This window comes from Mastigoproctus giganteus, chromosome 3 (assembly GCF_048544385.1).
Source record: "Mastigoproctus giganteus isolate SK-2022 chromosome 3, ASM4854438v1, whole genome shotgun sequence".
In the NCBI taxonomy this organism is placed as follows: Eukaryota; Metazoa; Arthropoda; class Arachnida; order Uropygi; family Thelyphonidae; genus Mastigoproctus; species Mastigoproctus giganteus.
Genome location: NC_143577.1, coordinates 173,526,230 through 173,544,277, shown reverse-complemented (window position 1 = coordinate 173,544,277; position 18,048 = coordinate 173,526,230). Strand labels below are relative to the sequence as shown.

At 38.4% G+C, this 18,048-nt stretch overlaps 1 protein-coding gene across 2 annotated transcripts in view; it reads left to right on the top strand.

Annotated features, from left to right (window-relative positions):
- The first annotated feature begins 462 nt into the window (after nt 1–462).
- LOC150088415 (uncharacterized) overlaps nt 463–18,048 on the top strand; it is a 452,966-nt gene continuing 435,380 nt past the window's right edge. For both annotated transcript variants that reach the window (XM_090369501.1, XM_090369502.1), the window contains exon 1: nt 463–601. In XM_090369501.1, coding sequence (XP_090225627.1) covers nt 491–601 — 111 coding nt within the window. In that variant the 5' untranslated portion in view covers nt 463–490. The remainder of the gene's footprint in view (nt 602–18,048) is intronic.

Sequence of the window (18,048 nt, the reverse complement as noted above, 5' to 3'; positions counted from 1 at the left end):
ATGGAGGTGTATAAAGCCTTGAATGGTTTGAGCATGCTCAATGCAGATGGGATTCTTCCTCTCGCTCGGAATAATCACCTGAGAGGGCATAAATTCAAATTGAGGAAAGACAGATGTAGGATAGACGTGCGGAAATTTGCCTTTAGCCAGCGAGTGGTTGGTTGGTGGAACAGACTTCCATCCCTTGTCGTGGAAGTTGATAGCCTAAATAAGTTTAGGGCTCAGCTGGACAGGTATTTTGAACGAACAGAGGGGTGAAGTGGAAGTGGTTTTTTTTTTTTTTTTTGGCTGATGCTGCATAAGCTTGCTTTCTTGCATCAAATGCCTCTACTAATGCTAATTTAATTATTTTCATCGATTGTTTTTACAAGTTTGGGTTACATTTTCATACACCTGCAGGTGTCGCTTTTAGAATCAAACTACTCTTTAGCGTGGGTAACTCTTAGCAACTGATATGGAAATTCAAACTGGAAGTGAGGTGTAGGGTGTGATGGTTGCATTCTTGTTGATCGCATGTTTAGCCGTTGGTTTAGGATTTGCTTGTTTTCTCGTTTTAATTCTCGTGCTAACATCAGGAAAGCCATATATATCATTAGATCATGTAAGTTCTTAGAAGAGATTTAGATACCACTGATTTAATGCTTTGAACTTTAACAAGAGAAATAAATAGAAGAAATATCCCGGAAAAGGGTGGGTCATGCTTGGGAGATCGATTCTTTACGCAGCAGTTTACTGCATTTTGCGAATAACAATTAACGCAGTTTTTCGTATTCTTTATATTCCTGGAAAATGTTTAATGTTAATATTAATTTTGGTTTAAACATTGAAACAGGTTGTTCTTTATTCTCATAATTTGATATAAATTTTGGTTGAACTCCGGATTAGGGTAATCCGCCCAACATGGCGATAAAAGAAGTGATTGACAGGTAAAGGCACCTCCCACTCAGTGCTGTGATTGTACGGTCGAATTCTGTGATTGGGTGATTATTGTGGAGGTGTTTTCTTTCTGATTGTTTTGTGTTGTCGATGAGATGGGTGCTCAGTTTAGGTAGGGTTTTTGGTAAAACTCCAGATTAGTGATATTAAATAATCATAACGTATATACAGTAAAAATATCTTTAATTATAAATAAATACTTTGGAGCTTTCAAGGCTGAATGTGCCTCTTTATCAACAAATAGAATGGAAACTTTAGAGATTAAAATTACTTTAAGACAGAGTTATGTGTGCAGTGAGGTGTGCAAGGGCATGAGGTAGGCCATTCAGCCATTAAACTGGTGTTCATTATTGCTGCATGGACGTGCGTAGTTTTGCCTCCAGCGCTTGTGTAGACTTAAAACAGTTGCCTCTAAGACGGGGTGTAGTCTCATGCCTTTGCAGCAGTTCCTGGCTCTCGAACCGCTGCAAAGGCATGAGACTACACCCTTTGTTGGAAGCAAAACTATGCACGTCCGTGCAGCAACAATGAACACCAGTTTAATGGTTGAATGGCCTACCTCGTGTCCTCGCACGCCTCACTGCATGCATAATTGTTTGTTAAAATAATTTTTATTTTTAAAGTTTCCATTATATTTTTTTTTGTTGATAAAGAGGCACATTCAGCCTCGAAAGCTCCAAATTATTTATTTATAATTAAAGATATTTTTACTTTGGATATGTATGTTATCATTATTTCATATCACTATGGATTTCAGTACAATAGGCTCATTTATCCTCACTCCAGATTAGGTTAACCTGTCCAACATGGTAGCTAGCAAAGCGGTAAGAAGGCAGTGATTGACAAGTTGACTCCACCCACTCCCCCACTCACTATCTTCCTAGGTTGATGTGCCTAGGGTGTTTTTCCCCCAACTTAGCACTGTTTTTAGATTGCGAACTCATTTTCCAATTTAAAAACAGCTGGATGGGGGAAGGGGATAAAAACCCGGCTGAACTCCAGTATAGGGTACACCGATGAAAGTGAGAAAAGATGGCAGTGATTGGCGGGTGAAGGCACCTTCACTCTGTGCTGTGATCTTGTGCAGTGGTGTAGAAGGATATGTACTCTGAGTATTGTGGTTCAAGTTTGCCTGTTTGAGATTGTAGCAGTAAATGTAAAATTATTTTTCTATTATTCTCAGCCTTGTTGTTTGGAGGTGTGTGGTATGGTGCCATCTTGTTATTTTGCTGAATTGTAAGCCTTTTTTTTCTTGCTGCCATGGTGTTTTCTTTCTGATTATTTTGTGTCATTGAGGTGGGGGGTGTTTAGCTTAGGTAGGATGTTAATCCCACCCATATTGCCGTTTTTGAATCGGAAAATGAGTTCGTGATCCAAAAAGTGGCAAGTGGGGGAAAACACCCTAGGCATATTAACCTGGGAAGGTGGGGGGGGGGCAGAGTCACAACTTATCGATAACTGCTTTCCCACTGTTTTGCTAGCCACCATGTTGGATGGGCTACCCTGATCTGGAGTTATACCATTCGATGTATACACTGGTCCCGGTGGCTCCCAACAGTTTTGGCTCTTTATTTTTTTAAATTTTTTTCTTGCAGCAACATGCAAGAAACATTATTGGCCGTAGCGCCCATCACAGCTTAACCATTTGGACAGTCAGCCCTGATACTGGGATATAAACTAACTTCTTTTTGTATGTCGTAGTTCTTTAACTTCTGGCTATGTTTAGGAAAATGGACTAATTCAGCAAGTCACCTTATTTTAATGTGAAATTGAGTAGCTTAGGTATATGCCGATTGTGCAAGGTCGGGATTTCATCTCAGACAAATAAGATTTCAGAGCAGTCCAATGACATTGAAAAATTCTTTAGGATTAGTGTATTTGCTATTTGTGAACAAATTTAGGGATTCACTGATAATAAGTGTTGGATTACCCAGTTTGAGTTTCACAATTTGTAGTTGAAAAAACATGTTTTCTATTTAGTGAATTTTTTAGAACAATTAGATTGTCCTTTGAAGACAATGTGGACAGCAACTTTTAGCAGTTTGTACTTGATGATATATTGCCAAAAAAAAAAAAAAAAAAAGAAATAATTGGCTGAACTCCAGATTATGGGTACACCTTGTCACCTCATTGCAGGCATGGCTAAATTTGGGATGGATTCAAGCAAAAGAAGTGTAGGTTTTTTAATAGACTTTCATTTTTGGCTAGTGAAAAAGGTTAGGTTGGTTTACACCAGTAATATGGGACATATTCAAGCAAAAGAAGCCACTTCCTCTGCAGGTGTACCTATAATCTAGAGTTTTAGCAAACAATTAAGTTGCTGAGAGGATTTGTTGCTTTTCAAAATTCCTGCACATGGTGGAAAGGTTGTGTTGTCAAAGTTGTTCCCCACCTGTCTCTCTCACTCGGGGGGGAGGGAAGGCTACACCTGTACAATACACTACAGTATAGTATAGTGTGGCTGCCATAACCAAGTCTTGTGCAGTGGTGTAGAAGGATATGTGCTCTGAGTATTGTGGTTCAAGTTTTCCTGACTCCTAATTTGTTAATGTTCGTGTCTCTCTCTATCTCAGGAACTCCTCAAACTTTATGTAGTTGTCCCATATTATAAACATGAAATTTATTTATTCATTTATAGTACCCAGTTAGTTGCATTATTTTTTTATAGAAATGCATTATTTTTTGTGGCATTTAGGTTGCTGTAACTGAGGGGGGTCAAGTGTGAGGGTACAGAAGTACACACACTTAGCGACCATGGTTCCTTTATCTGCAAATTCTTAATGCATGAATAATCATTGCTGATAATCAAATCAAGAGTATTACTCCCTCTGGTTGCCTCTCGAACATGTTGCTGTAGAAAACAGTCATTCAATAAATCCACAAAAGTCTTGCTAGTATGCGAGTAATCAACCCACAAGTTCTAGTCAATATCTGGAAAGTTAAAATCCCCCATTATAAGACATTCTGATTTACTGTCCCACTATTTTTCTGCACAATTGCTCATTATACTCATCAGATTCATTTAGTTCATAAGACTGCAGCTATGGTCCCATGATTGCCAATCCCAAAAGTAATGTCTCTCCTATTGAACTTTGCCTTCTTATTTTATGCTATAAGTTATGCTGTGTCTTTTTTCTTTAAAATTTTGTTTGTTATAGTGGAGAAGATTCTGTATGCATTTGAATCAGTAAAAATTGCATTCAGATCAGCACCTTAAATATTGCATTGCTATTTCTTAAATCTCTATATTTTCTGCATTCCATTAATAGATGATAAGAGGTCCTCTCTAGCTCCAAAAGTAAAGTTTTCAATGGCTGGCAGACCTATGATACAAGAAGCGTAAATTAGTTTGTTACCAAATCACTCAAGGATTTAGCATTAGCATTAGTTGAGGCATATGATGCAAGAAAGCAAGCTTATACAACATCAGCCAAAAAAAAAAAAAAAAACCCTTCCCATTTTGCCCATCCAGTCACTCCAAATGTTTGTCTAGTTCAGCCTTAAATTTATTTAAGTTATCAACTTCCACAACAACAGATGGAAGTCTGTTTAGCAATCAACTACCTGCTGGCTAAAGGCAAATTTCCACACATCTACTCTATAACTGTCTTTCCTCAATTTGAATCGGTGTCTCCTCAGGTTTTTAATCTGAACAAGCGGAAATATCCTGTCAGCATTGAGCCTACTCAAACCATTCAAGGCCTTATACACCACAATCAGATCACCTTGCAGGTGCCTAGTCTCCAGATACTTCAACTTGCAGACTTAAGCCTTTCTTCGTAAACTCACCCCTTTGTTCCTCTCACCAATCTTGTTGCCCTTCTCTGTACTCGTTCTAGTAACTCTACATCCTTCCTAAAATGAGGCCTCCAGACCTGTACGCAGTACTCAAGGTGTGGCCTGACCATTGCCTTATACAAAGGGATAATCACCTCCTTGTCTCTCCTAGCAAAATTCCCATATATCAGGGGTGGCCAACTTAATTTGTGATGTGATCTACTTTTTTTCTGCAAAATATACCTTCAGAATTACATTGCACATGGTTAAAAAAGTTAAACACAAATTGTTGTTTATAAATTTTAAAATTAAATACAATTCAGATTTCTTATTTTAAATTCATGCGTATTTAAATTTTTAATTTATGCGAAGTTTGTGTCTTCATGTCATCTGTGAAGCTATCAGAATCGGGGATATACTGTGATAAGGCCAACCGTAAAGAATCTTCTTTATGCAAGTCCATAGAGTAGAGCGATTCTTCATCTTTGTTTGTTTCAAATATGAAAAGGCCGATTCGCATAGATATGTGGAACCAAAACAGGAATTTAAAAGTTTGCTGCATTTTTTTAAATTTGGTTATTTTCTCGGCAAACATATTTCCAAGTCTTTTTCTGATGATCTGGCTTTTAGGAAGATATTGTTTTGCAATGTAATAATTTCATTTTCAGGTAATATTTTCTACATGTGAAAAATCTCAGCATTTTTTTTTTTTTTTTTTTCCTGCAATTGTTTCGTATCTAAGTCGACATTAAATGGATAAATATATTGAAGTGTCTTCAATTGTTTCAAAATCATCCAGAACTTTCTCGATTCCAGAAACATATTTCTCACTATTGTTTGTTTGTTATTTGGTTTTTAGGAGCATTAGCAACTAAGGCCATATTGCTCCGGGAATATGCGGTGGTCATTCCCTGACCTATCCACATCCTCCGTATTTGGTGGTGACAGGCTCGAACCCCGGTCTAATCAAGAAGTGTGTGCTACGCACTGCTGCTCCTTCCCACCTGGCTACGGAGGCGCCATTTCTCACTATTAAATTCAAAAACAGGATATTATTGCAAATGATCTTGCAAATTTGCAAAATGATTGATTTTTTTTTTTTTTTTTTTTTTTGAGATCCTTAGACATTGCCAAAAATTGCTATTGATATGCAGAGCAGAAATACCACTAACCATGTCACCCACATTTTTATTTTTTCCTTGTAATTCCAAATTCAGATCACTTAATTTACTGGTAAAATTTTCCAAAAAAGCCAGATCCCACAACCACTCTGTATCTTATAGCTGCTGATAATCATCTCCTCTTTGATCAACAAATTTTTAATTTCATTCAGCAAATTTCGAAATCTCTGTAGAAACTTACTCTGACTCGGCCACCTCACATCTGTATGTAATATCAATCTGGTTCATTTTCATCGAGTTGCATTTTGGAAAGTCTCTTTTGAAGAGATTTTCCTCTGATGGAATTCACGATTTTGAAAGCTATGTTCATAACACTGTAATATTTAATCTTTTGCTGGTTACACTTGTTGGTGAATGATACACTGGTAACTCCTAAAATCTGGGAATTCATCATCCTTTTGGCACAATGCAATGAATCCATTAAGATGACCCATCATTGCTTTAGCTCCATCTGTTGTTATTGATACGAGCTTAAATAGTGGTAATTTAATTTTTTCAATAAAATTTTTGAATGCATTAAATATATGAAGATCTCTAGTTCTTTCTTTTAATGAAACCACACCCAGCAGTTCTTCTCTAGTAGCAGAATCATCGAAAAATATACGAATAAAAACGAGCAATTGAGCTGTATCACTGACATCTGTAGATTCATCCAGTTTTAAAGAAAAGGACACACAATTAGCAATATGAGCACGCAATTGTTCAATCACATTTTTACTCATTTTTTCGATGCATCACAGTATTTCAAGATAATTGCAGATCTCAAAGAGCACTTTTAATATCATTTTTGGTTCTTAAAATTTTCAAAAAAGAGAATCTGTTATTTGTAAAAATGCATCTTTGATGAATTGACCATCAGAAAATGGTTTGCATTTTTTTGCAAGAGAATGACTCACTTTAAATGATGCTACAGTTACTGCTTTAGATTGTAAATTAGGTGACACAATGGAATTTTGTTATTTGAATAATCTGGATTTAAGTTCTTTTAATTTATTTTTTCTAAGGTTACTATTTGGCGGAAAATCTGATTAGTATTTACCATGGAGTGCTTTGAAGTGCCTTTCTAAATTTCCTTTTTTGTGTATAGCCACGGAAGCATTGCAAATCGAACAACAACATTTTTCTTTTATCATTACAAAAAAAGTATTCTAGTTCCCACTCTTGATGAAAATGATACGTTTTACTCTTTTTCGTAGTATTCATTTTAAATCGAAGGGTATTAAATTAGTTTATAAGTACTGCCCAGTTATTAATATTAAGTAAGCTAAATAAGAATTCGACACATACACTATGCTCTACACCGTGTAACTGTGTCAATTTTGACTAGACAAGCCTAGCGGCTGCACGGCAACAAGAGTAGTCATGGTTCAACGGATTTGTAATAAGCGTATGCAGTGGGGCACATAATAATAATAACATTTAGATTTTAACTAATCTACTTTTTATATATATTTAAAATTTGTCGTGATTGAATGAAATTAAAGCCGCGATCAATTGGTAGATTGCGATAGACTTTTTGGCCACCCCTGCTATATATCATTCACAAAACTCCATGACTGCTCTGGCAGCCTCTGCACTGCTCAGAGAACTTAATATCTGACTGCACAATTGCCCCCAGTTCTTTTTCATTCTCACCTCTCTGAGTGTAGTATCACACAGTTGGTATTTTTCTCTTGGGTTACTGCTACCTATATGCTGTACTTTGCATTTGTCAATGTTAAACTTCAGTTCCCACTTCTCAACCCATCTGCCTAACTTTTCTAGATCCTGTTGCAGTAGCATACTGTCTTAAGTGTCTTTAACAACCCTGCCAACCTTTGTATCATCTGCAAACTTGGACATTAAGCCTGATATATCTTTATCGATATCATAGATAAATACACAAAACAATAATGGGCCCAGCACCGAACTCTGCGGGACTCCACTAATAACATTAGTCCACGTAGAGCAGTGTCCATTTATTACCACTCTCTGCCATCTCCCACTCAACCATTCCTTTATCCATTGCAGCAACTTGCTCTTAATGCTATACCGCTCCAATTTTTACAGCAGTCTTCGATGTGCAACAGTATCAAGAGCTTTCCTGAAATCCAAGTATATGATATCAAAATTATTTTTTGCATCCAGTTCCTTTGTGACCACATGGTAGCATCCAATCAAACTGGTCAGACAAGACTTTCCCTTAACAAACCCATGCTGTGCCTGAACTATTATTGTAGTCTTTCTGTCTCCCACTCAACCATCCCTTTATCCATTGCAGCAACTTTCCCTTAATGCCATACCGCTCCAATTTGAACAGCAGTCTTCCATGTGCAATGGTATCAAACGCTTTCCTGAAATCCAAGTATATGATATCAAAATTATTTTTGCATCCAGTTCTTTTGTGACCACATCGTAGTATCCAATCAAATTTGTCACACAAGACTTCCCCTTAACAAACCCATGCTGTGTCTGAACTATTACTGCAGTCTTGTCTAGGTGATCCTGTATCAGCTCTTTAACCAGTGACTCCATTATTTTCCCCAGAACAGAAGTTAAACTAACAGGTCTATAATTATTTGTGTCACCCTTTGCACCCCCTTTATGAATTGGGGAACACTTTGCCTGACTCTAAGGATGCTCCCATAATTATGGCTAAGAGTTTGCTTACTTCCCTTGCTGCCCGATTCCATCTGCCCAGGTGCCTTTTTAATGTTTAACTTTAATTTCTCCTCCAGTTTGCTCTCAGTTATTACAAAATCACTTAGCTTCCTGTTACAGTTTGACAAACTTCTGGCATTCCCCTCCTTGAGTAACTCTTCATGTGTGAATGTAGTTGCAAAATACTCATTATTCAGTTTATCAGCTACTTGAGCAGGATCATCAATAGTCGAACCATCTATGTTAAGTGCACCAATCTGATTCATCCCCTTCCTTCTAGAGTTTACATAAGTAAACAACTCTTTGCTGTTTTTCTTTGCATCCTTTGCCAAAGATTTCTCATAATCTGCCTTTGCCTGCCTAAACTCTTTTGTGACTTGATTACAGACTAGCTTATATCTGCCATAGGCTTCTAGTTGTTGCCTGATAATTTATATGCATCCCATGCATTTTTCTTCTCTGCCACGAGCCTCGTTAATTCATTTGACATCCATTTAGGCCTGAACCTTGAACAGTATTTCTTAGTTGGTATAGGTCCCCGAAGTCCACAGTGGTCACCTTTGCGAAAGGTGACCACCGTAGTCACCTTTAAGAAAGCAATAACCTTTCTCTTTACTCTTGATGGTAGTTACATCTTTAAGTAAATCCCACATCAGTACACTGTGATCACTGTCACCTATTGGTTCCTTTATCTGCAAATTCTTAATGCTTGGCTAATCACTGCTGATAATCAGATACGGAGTATTACTCGCTCTGGTTGCCCCTTGAACATGTTGCTGTAGAAAACAATCCTCCATTAAATCCACAAAAGTCTTGCTAGTGTGCAAATGACCAATCCACAAGTTCCAGTCAATATCTGGAAAGTTAAAATAACCCATTACAAGACATTCTGGTTTACTGGCCCACTCTAATTCTTTGCACAACTGTTCGTTGTACTCATCAGAGTCATTAGGCCTATAACACGCTCCTATTCTCATTTTTCTTTCTCAGTGCTTATGTCACACCAAACAGACTCAACATTGCATTGTTCACCAATATCAGTTGGATGCACTTCTTTAAATTTTATGTGTTTCTTAACTAACAGCATAATCCCTCCTCCCTTTCTGTGCTGTCTATCCTTTCTTTACACTTTGTACTCCCCAAATTCCAATTCTGCTCTGCTTATATCTGTATGATGCCATGTTTCTTATATCCCAACAATATCTGCTTTGATCAGCACTTCAAATTCATCAAATTTATATACTGTACTTCTAGCATTGGTGTACATGCACCTGTTCTTACTCCTGGTTATCCTAACAAACCTTTCATTATCTGCCTTAACATTTAGGTACGCTAAGGCAGATAATGAAAAATCTTTAGCTAAAAATGTAAAGAAAAATGCCAAAAGTAAAGTTTTCAATGATGAAGATCTATGATATAGAGTCCTACAAGAAGTACAAATTAGTATATTACCAAGTCACTCAAGGAGTTAGGTAGGCTAAGACAGATTATGAAAAATCCTTAGCTAAGAATGTAAAGAAAAACATTAAGGAATTTTTTGCATATGTTACGAGGGGCTTTCAATAAATTATCTACCTAAGGTACTTCCTATAGTTATTAGCATTAGTAGAGGCATTTGATGCAAGAAAGCAAGCTTATGCAGCATCAGCCAAAAAAAAAAAAATAAATAAATAAAAAATAACCACTTCCACTTCACCTCTCTGTTCGTTCGAAATACCTGCCCAGCTGAGCCTTAAACTTATTTAGGCTATCAACTTCCACGACAAGGGATGGAAGTCTGTTCCACCAACCAACCACCCGTTGGCTAAAGGCAAATTTCTGCACGTCTATCCTACATCTGTCTTTCCTCAATTTGAATTTATGCCCTCTCAGGTGATTATTCTGAGCAAGAGGAAGAATCCCATCAGCATTGAGCATGCTCAAACCATTCAAGGCTTTATACACCTCTATCAGATCATTCAAGGCTTTATACACCTCTATCAGATCACCTCGCTGGTGCCTAGTCTCCAGACACTGTAATTTGCAAAACTTAAGCCTTTCTTCGTAAGAGCACTCCTTTGTTCCATTCACTAATCTTGTTGCCCTTCTCTGTACTCGTTCCAGCAGCTCTACATCCTTCTTGAAATGAGGCCTCCAGACCTGTATACAGTACTCTAGGTGTGGCCTGACCATTGCCTTATACAAGGGAATAATCACCTCCTTATCCCTGCTAGAAAAATTCCTATATATCATTGACAATACACCATGAGCTACTCTTGCAGCCCGTCTGCACTGCTCAGAGAACTTCATATCTGCCTGCACAACCACCCCCAGGTCCCTTTCATTCTCTACCACTGTCAGTGTAGTACCACAGAGTTGATACGTTGCTCTGGGGTTGCTGTTTCCCATGTATAGTACTTTACATTTGTCAATGTTAAACTTCATTTGCCACCTCTCAGCCCATTTGCTCAACCTTTCCAGATCCTGTTGCAGCAGCATAGTGTACTTTAAAATAGTCCACTTTGGACAGTTTCTTTGCCAGTAGCAGCAAAGCACAAAAGACTGAAAAGACACATGACGTCTGATCTAATCCCACCACCACTCTACATCATCATTGATTTCATCAACCCAGCACTTCAAGTCTAAGTTAAATGCTAAGTTATTGTTTGGTTTTTATTTTAAGATGTTTTATAACTATTAAATAATCTTTATAAAACACTCATTTTTAATGTTAAAATCAAGGGTAACAATATCATTTGGCAAAACACCATCTTCCAATCAGTCAAAGTTATGGATGATTAAAGGCCAGATGTTTTTCCAGGCTGAATTTAAGCATCTGGTGGAAGCATCATTTGAAGAACTTACGATTAGCCTCACACAGTCTAGGTTGAACGTCGACCTCCAAAAATCTTTGAGGGTGACAGCATTTTCAACAGAGGTTGCTGCAAAGCAACTTGCAAACATTTGTCGTATAGATTTTGTCATGAAGTGTGTCAGTGTCGCATGTCGCATTGACTTTGTAAGAAATACCTATTTTATGTGCTGTTGGGGTCACCTGTCAAACATTTCGAACGAATTACAGGAAATCAATGTACGAGGGTGGTTCAATAAAGAATCGCCTCACCTACTTCCACATATCGCAGAGCGATATTTTGTGTGTAGCATCATATGTATCTCTGTACTAAAGGTGTAAAATTTCAGCCCTGTATCTTAATTTGTTTTTCTCTTACAGAGCTGAACGTGTGAAGAAGTAGCATCATGGACAGAGTTGAAGTCAGAGCTGTAATCCGGTATCTGTTCTTGAAGGGGAAATCTAAAGAAATCCATGAGGAGATGACTGCTGTATATAAGGATGAAGCCCCATCCTATAGCATTGTGAAGCACTGGCATAGACAGTTTAGGTGTGGTCAGACATCGGTAGAATCTGAGCCCATTCCAGGTCATCCATTTTCAGCCATTGATGACAGCACGATCAGAAAAGTGGAATCGTTAATCATGGAAGATCGCGGATATCTCTGCATGAATTGTCCCAGGAGGTGAAGGTTAGTGTGGGCTCTGTCAAAGCAGTCCTTCATGACCAACTCCATTTACGGAAATTGAGTGCAAGATGTATTCCCCGATTATTGACTGGTTTCCACAAGGCTGATCGCCAACAAAAATCACAAGAATTGTTAGCCCTGTGCCAAAAAATGAGGAAGACTTTATCCTCTCGTCTAATCACTCAGGATGAAAGTTGCATTCACTATTTTGACCCTGAAAGTAAAAAGCAGTCTGTGGAATGGCGACATCAAGGTCCCCTCCCCTCAAGAAGGCAAGGGTCCAGGCGTCAGCAGGAAAAGTCTTGCTGACAGCTGACAGTGTTTTGGTATGAGAAAGGCATAACAATGACTGATTACCTGCCGAAAGGTAGAACAATTACAGGTGTCTATTATGCCAACTTGCTCACAAAATTACGGGAGAAAATCAAAACATGTAGGTGTGGCATGCTGTCCAAAGGTGTGAGAATGCTTCAAGACAATGCCCCAGTTCACACTTCTAAAATTGCAACAACACAAGTGGCCACTTGTGGATATGAAATACTCCCCCATCCTGAGGGGATACAAGGACTAATAGATTAACAGTAGCCACTGGCAGAGGTGAAAGTGATTCTTGCACTGCTTCTATTGTAATGAGCAGCGGCCTGGAAAACGGGATGCAGGATATTTCAGAGACTGCTGGGAGTCATTGTGGTACAAGTAAACACATGGGTTGTGTTAGGGTAGCTAAGAATAGGAACAGGTGCATGTATACTTGTGTATACACCAATGCTAGGAGTTTGGTAAATAAATTTGATGAATTTGAGGTATTGCTCAAAACATCAAAGGCATATATTGTTGAGATATCAGAGACGTGGTGTCACACAGATATAAGGAATGCAGAACTGGAATTTGGGGAGTACAGAGTGTACAGAAAGGATAGACAGGATAGGAAGGGAGGAGGGGATTATGCTATTAGTTAAGAAACACATAAAATCCAAGGAAGTGAAGCCAGTCGACATCGCTGGACTGTTTGTCAGTTTGGTGTGACATAAGCATCGGGAGATCAAAATTAAGAGTAGGAGTTGGCTATAGGCCTAATGACTCTGATGAGTATAATAAGAAACTGTACAGGGAAATAGAGTGAGCCAGTAAATCAGAGAGTCGTATAATGGGGGATTTTAATTTCCCAGATATTGACTGGAATTTGTGGGTTGGTCACTCACACACTAGCAAGGCTTTTGTGGATTTATTGGGCGATTGTTTTCTACATCAGCATGTTCGGGAGGCAACTAGAGGGAGTAATATTCTTGATCTGATTATTAGTAGTGATTCTTCATGCATTAAGAATTTACAGATAAAGGAAACACTAGGTGGCAGTGATCACAGTGTGCTGAAGTACGATTTACTCAGAGATAACTACCATCGGGGTAAAGGGAAGGGTTTTTGCTTTCGTAAAGGCGACTACGATAGTGTGAGACAGTATTTAAATTCTATACAGTGGGACCAACTGATGATGTTACCAACAGCAAATTCAAAATGGGAAGCATTCAAAGAATTTATCTTGGAAGCTACTAGGCTTTACATACCAACTAAGAAATATTGTTCAAGTTTGGCCTAAATGGATGTCAGGTGATCTAATGAGACATATGGCAGAGAAGAAATATAAATTAATGGGTGACATGGAAGCCTATGATAGATATAAGCTAGTCTGTAACCAAGTCACAAAGGAGATTAGGCAGTCAAAGGCAGATTATGAGAAATCCTTGGCAAAGGATGCAAAGAAAAACAGAAAAGAGTTCTTTACCTATGTAAACTCTAGAAGGAAAGGGATGAATCGGATTGGTCCATGTCTTAGACAAGTATGGTACCCGATGGACCAGTCTGGCATTACGAGCTAACATTTTGGATTAATGTTAGTGATTATCGTACTGTGGAGATTATAGTGATCAGAGTCAAGCAGCTGTTACTGCACTACTTGGTGATGCCAGCTGATTGATAGTGCATGTGTATTGTGTAACAGCTGGGCTGTTATTAATGCTGTATGCAATTATAGGTATGATTACTAAGAAAAATAAATGCACAAGGCATAATACACTATGAATTTAGGAATTCTCTTCTGAATTATTAGTGATTATTCACAATATTTTGTTCATAGTAGTGAACTACAATAGTATTATGAAAGTATCGATTTAATTGTATCTCATATTGTGGCTGCCTTTACAACGAGTTACGATGTATTGCACTACCTCAAATAAGTAACATTTCATTAACTGAGAAGACTATTGTTACTTGTTCTTAGTGGATACAACCATCCAGACAGCACATTTCGAGGCTTATTGGCTTATCATCGATGGGCAGGTAGGTACCCTGGTGCATTCATGCCAACCCAGTTATGAAGTATAACTCCACAATATGAGAGATACCAAATGTTGTACATAGCAATGATTACTAAGAAAAATAAATGCACAAGGCATAATACACTATGAATTTAGGAATTCACAACCGAACCAGGGTACAGTACCTACTAGCCCACTGGACATAGTCGAATAAGCCTTGAAATGGCTGTCTGGGTAGTGTTATCCACTGAGAATAAATAACAATAGTCTTGTCTATTAGTGAAGTGTTACTTATTCAATACATGGTGTGCAATACATAGTAACTCATTGTGTGAAGGCAGCCACAATATGAGGTTATGAGTACAATTAAATCGATGCCTTTCGTACTACTATTGTAGTTCACTACTATGAACAAAATATTGTGAATAATCACTAATAATTCAGAAGAGAATTCATAGTGTATTATGCCTTGTGCATTAATTTTTCTTAGTAATCATACCTATAATTGCATACAGCATTTATAACAGCCCCATTAATAAATTCATAGTGTAGCCCACCAATAATAGTCCAGTGAGCCTTGAAATGGTGCTGTCTGGTTGGTGGTATCCACTGAGAATAAGTAACAATAGTCTTCTCTATTTGTGTAGCATTACCTATTCGAGGTAGTGCAATAGGGTAACTCATTGTGAAGGCGGCCACAATATGAGCTACAGTTAAATCAATGCCTTTCATACTACTGTTGTAGTTCACTATTACGAACAAAATATTGTGAATAATCACTGATAGTTCGGTAGGCAATTATAGGTATACACTATCCAGAACAGAGGATTAAGCTTATTATTAAAACAAGTCAGAAGTGGAAGGGAATCACCAAAAATCAGAAGAATGATGATATCTAGCTCAGGACCCTGAGTGTGCAATCCCATACTCACCAGATGTGTGCCCCTGTGGTTATCCTCCTCATTGGGCCTGTGCAACTTTAAGGTATCAGCTGTGTTTCTCCCACTCTGGCTTGATGTGTCTGATACTGAACTCTATGCTTAAGTTGTTAAAATTTTTGTGTTCCAAGTCTGTTTTCTTTTATCTTGCCTTTAGTTATTTGTCTATTCTGATTTGTGTATTCAAAAAGTAAGGCTGTCTTTTGCTGATAGTTTTATTAGCATTAGTAGAGGCATACGATGCAAGAAAGCAAGCTTATACATCATGAGCCATGAAAAAAAAAAAAAAACCGCTCCCATTTCACCCCTTCGTTCGTTCCAAATACCTGTCCAGCTCAGCCTTAAATTTATTTAGGCTATCAACTTCCACAACAATGGAATGCAACAATTATGTTTGTCCTTGCAGTTATTTTCATTTAGCTGCATTTAGTAGCTGTTGGGAATATTAGGTTTTGTGTCCTAGCAGGAGTTTGGGGAGGACAGCTGAGGGAACAACTACAGGATCAGGAGGGGATCAGTGGGATGGGTTCAGTTCATTCAACCTAAGATCACATTCTTACATTCACATATTCTTAAACCTTTTTCTTTCACCCTTGTTCTCAATCAGTCACTTGTCTGTAGTCACTCCTTCAAGAGTGTCATTCATATATTTCTTTCACTCCTGTCCTCCCCCTTGTATGTGGTTAGGTTATGGGTTATTATTAGCTATACAGTGCAAGGAAGCACGAGGTTTTTGCTGCACCAGCCAAAAAAAAAATTCGGAATTACCCTGAGAGAGAGAGAGAAGTAGAAGGGAATCGCCAAGAAAGAGAAGAATGATAATATCCAGCTCAGGACCCTGGGTGTTCCAAGCCACAAAGCACCTGGAGCTTTGTGGCTATTTTCTTTCTCTGAGCCTTGATGTTATTGACTGTGTAAAAGGCTATCTCCAGAAATTCTGTGGGTATGCCCCTCCTAAGTCTATAATAAAAGTCTTTTGGCTATTTCCAAATAAAGTGGGAGAGTGCCAGTGTGTTCACAGTGCAATATGCCCTGGTGACAATGAGAAGTATTGTTCTCTGAATTGTCTCTAATTTGTTCCTGTTTCTGACTATGCCCTTGCAGATAAACCATGTGCCAGCTTCATAGGTAATTACAGGCAAGAACACTGCTCTGTATATGATTGCTGGGGTCTTTCTTTTGAGCCCCCAGTCAGCCCTGCTGATCCCGGCAATCATGCCTGCATAGTTTCTCACTTTTTTTTGCTAAGTATGCCAAATGGGGATAAAAAGTTAATTTTGAGTCAAAAACAACTCTTAGGTATTTTGGTTCTAATACCATTTTTGTGGTTATTCCATTGATTTTAATTTGAGGTCTCCTTAGGTTTCCTTTCAAAAGTATAGATTTAGTTTTTTTCCATTATATCGATTATGCATTTGTGCCCACTCCTGCATTTGATCTTCGCTCTATAACCACTCTTGTGTTTCTTCTTACGAGGAGAATCAAATCGTCCACAAAGACTAGGCTTTTCACTGGGCCCAGATATAAGGCCAGAAATTCATCTTGAACAAAAATTGCTCAATCCTTGGCCTTTATTTGGTTTTAATTTGGTTTTAAAGCTGCTTGTAATTCTTCTTTTGTAAATAGAGGCTCTGTGTTAGCATTTTCAAAGTGTGTATTCTCATTATGTCACTCTGAGTAGGGGAATAATCCCCAGCCTCAGTCTGGATAATAGTATCTAATGTTATTAACAGACTCTGCCGAACACAGGGTTGGGGTTCCATCTGGTTTTAGTGCAGTTTGAAGTTCATCTCTTCTTGTCAGCTTGTTGGCCATTATTTTGTACATGACTCCCCTTGGGTTGGTATTTCCAGAAGTTTCCACCAAGTGCCACCAGGATTCTTTTTTTTTTTTTCTCTTATGAGGGAAGTATATTGGTTCCTGAGAGTTCTATAGGTATTTCTCAGGGGGTCAACCTCCTTTTGGGGTCCAGATGTTCTGGCCCTCTGGAAATGTCTCCTTGCCTAGTGTACCCTTCTCCTGAGCATAGTCAGTTCAGGGCACTACCAGGGGACTACCTTCGTCCTGGGTTTTTCCCTCTGGATAGACAGGTTATTATTTTGGTGATAATTTCTGTCATAATCATTGCATGGTCATCTGGGCTATAATTGTTTGATCTAGACCTCTCATTTTCCTGTTTCTGCAGCTCAGTTGCTGTGCTTTCAGTGAAGATGTTCTAGTTTGCTTTCTTTGTTGTATCTTCTTATAACTGATAGACTGTTGAGCTATCTGTAGCTGTGTGTTTAAAAAAGGTATTGCTCTCTGATCTGATGTAGTCCAGGCTGGTTGGACACACCAGTTTGAAATCTTGTATGCTATTGTATTTGCTTGGCGCCTCCGTAGCCAGGCGGGCAAGAGCAGCAGCGCATAGCACACGCTTCTTGATTAGACCAGGGTTTGAGCCCGTGACCACCAAATACGGAGGATGCAGAAAGGTTAGGGAATGACCACTGCATACCCCCGGAGCAATATGGTCTTAGTTGCTAATGCTCCTAATAACCAAATAACAACAATATTGTATTTGTGGCAAGTGTGACATCAATATCACTCTCCCACATGGTACTGCTAAAAGTGTAGGCAGATTGTGTGGTTGATTTTACACCTGAAATGTAGAAGTAGCAATATATTCTGTAAGAATTTGGCCATTATGGGTGCCTGCTCTATTATCTTCTGCATGGCTATGCCATAAGGTTGACCAGCAGTT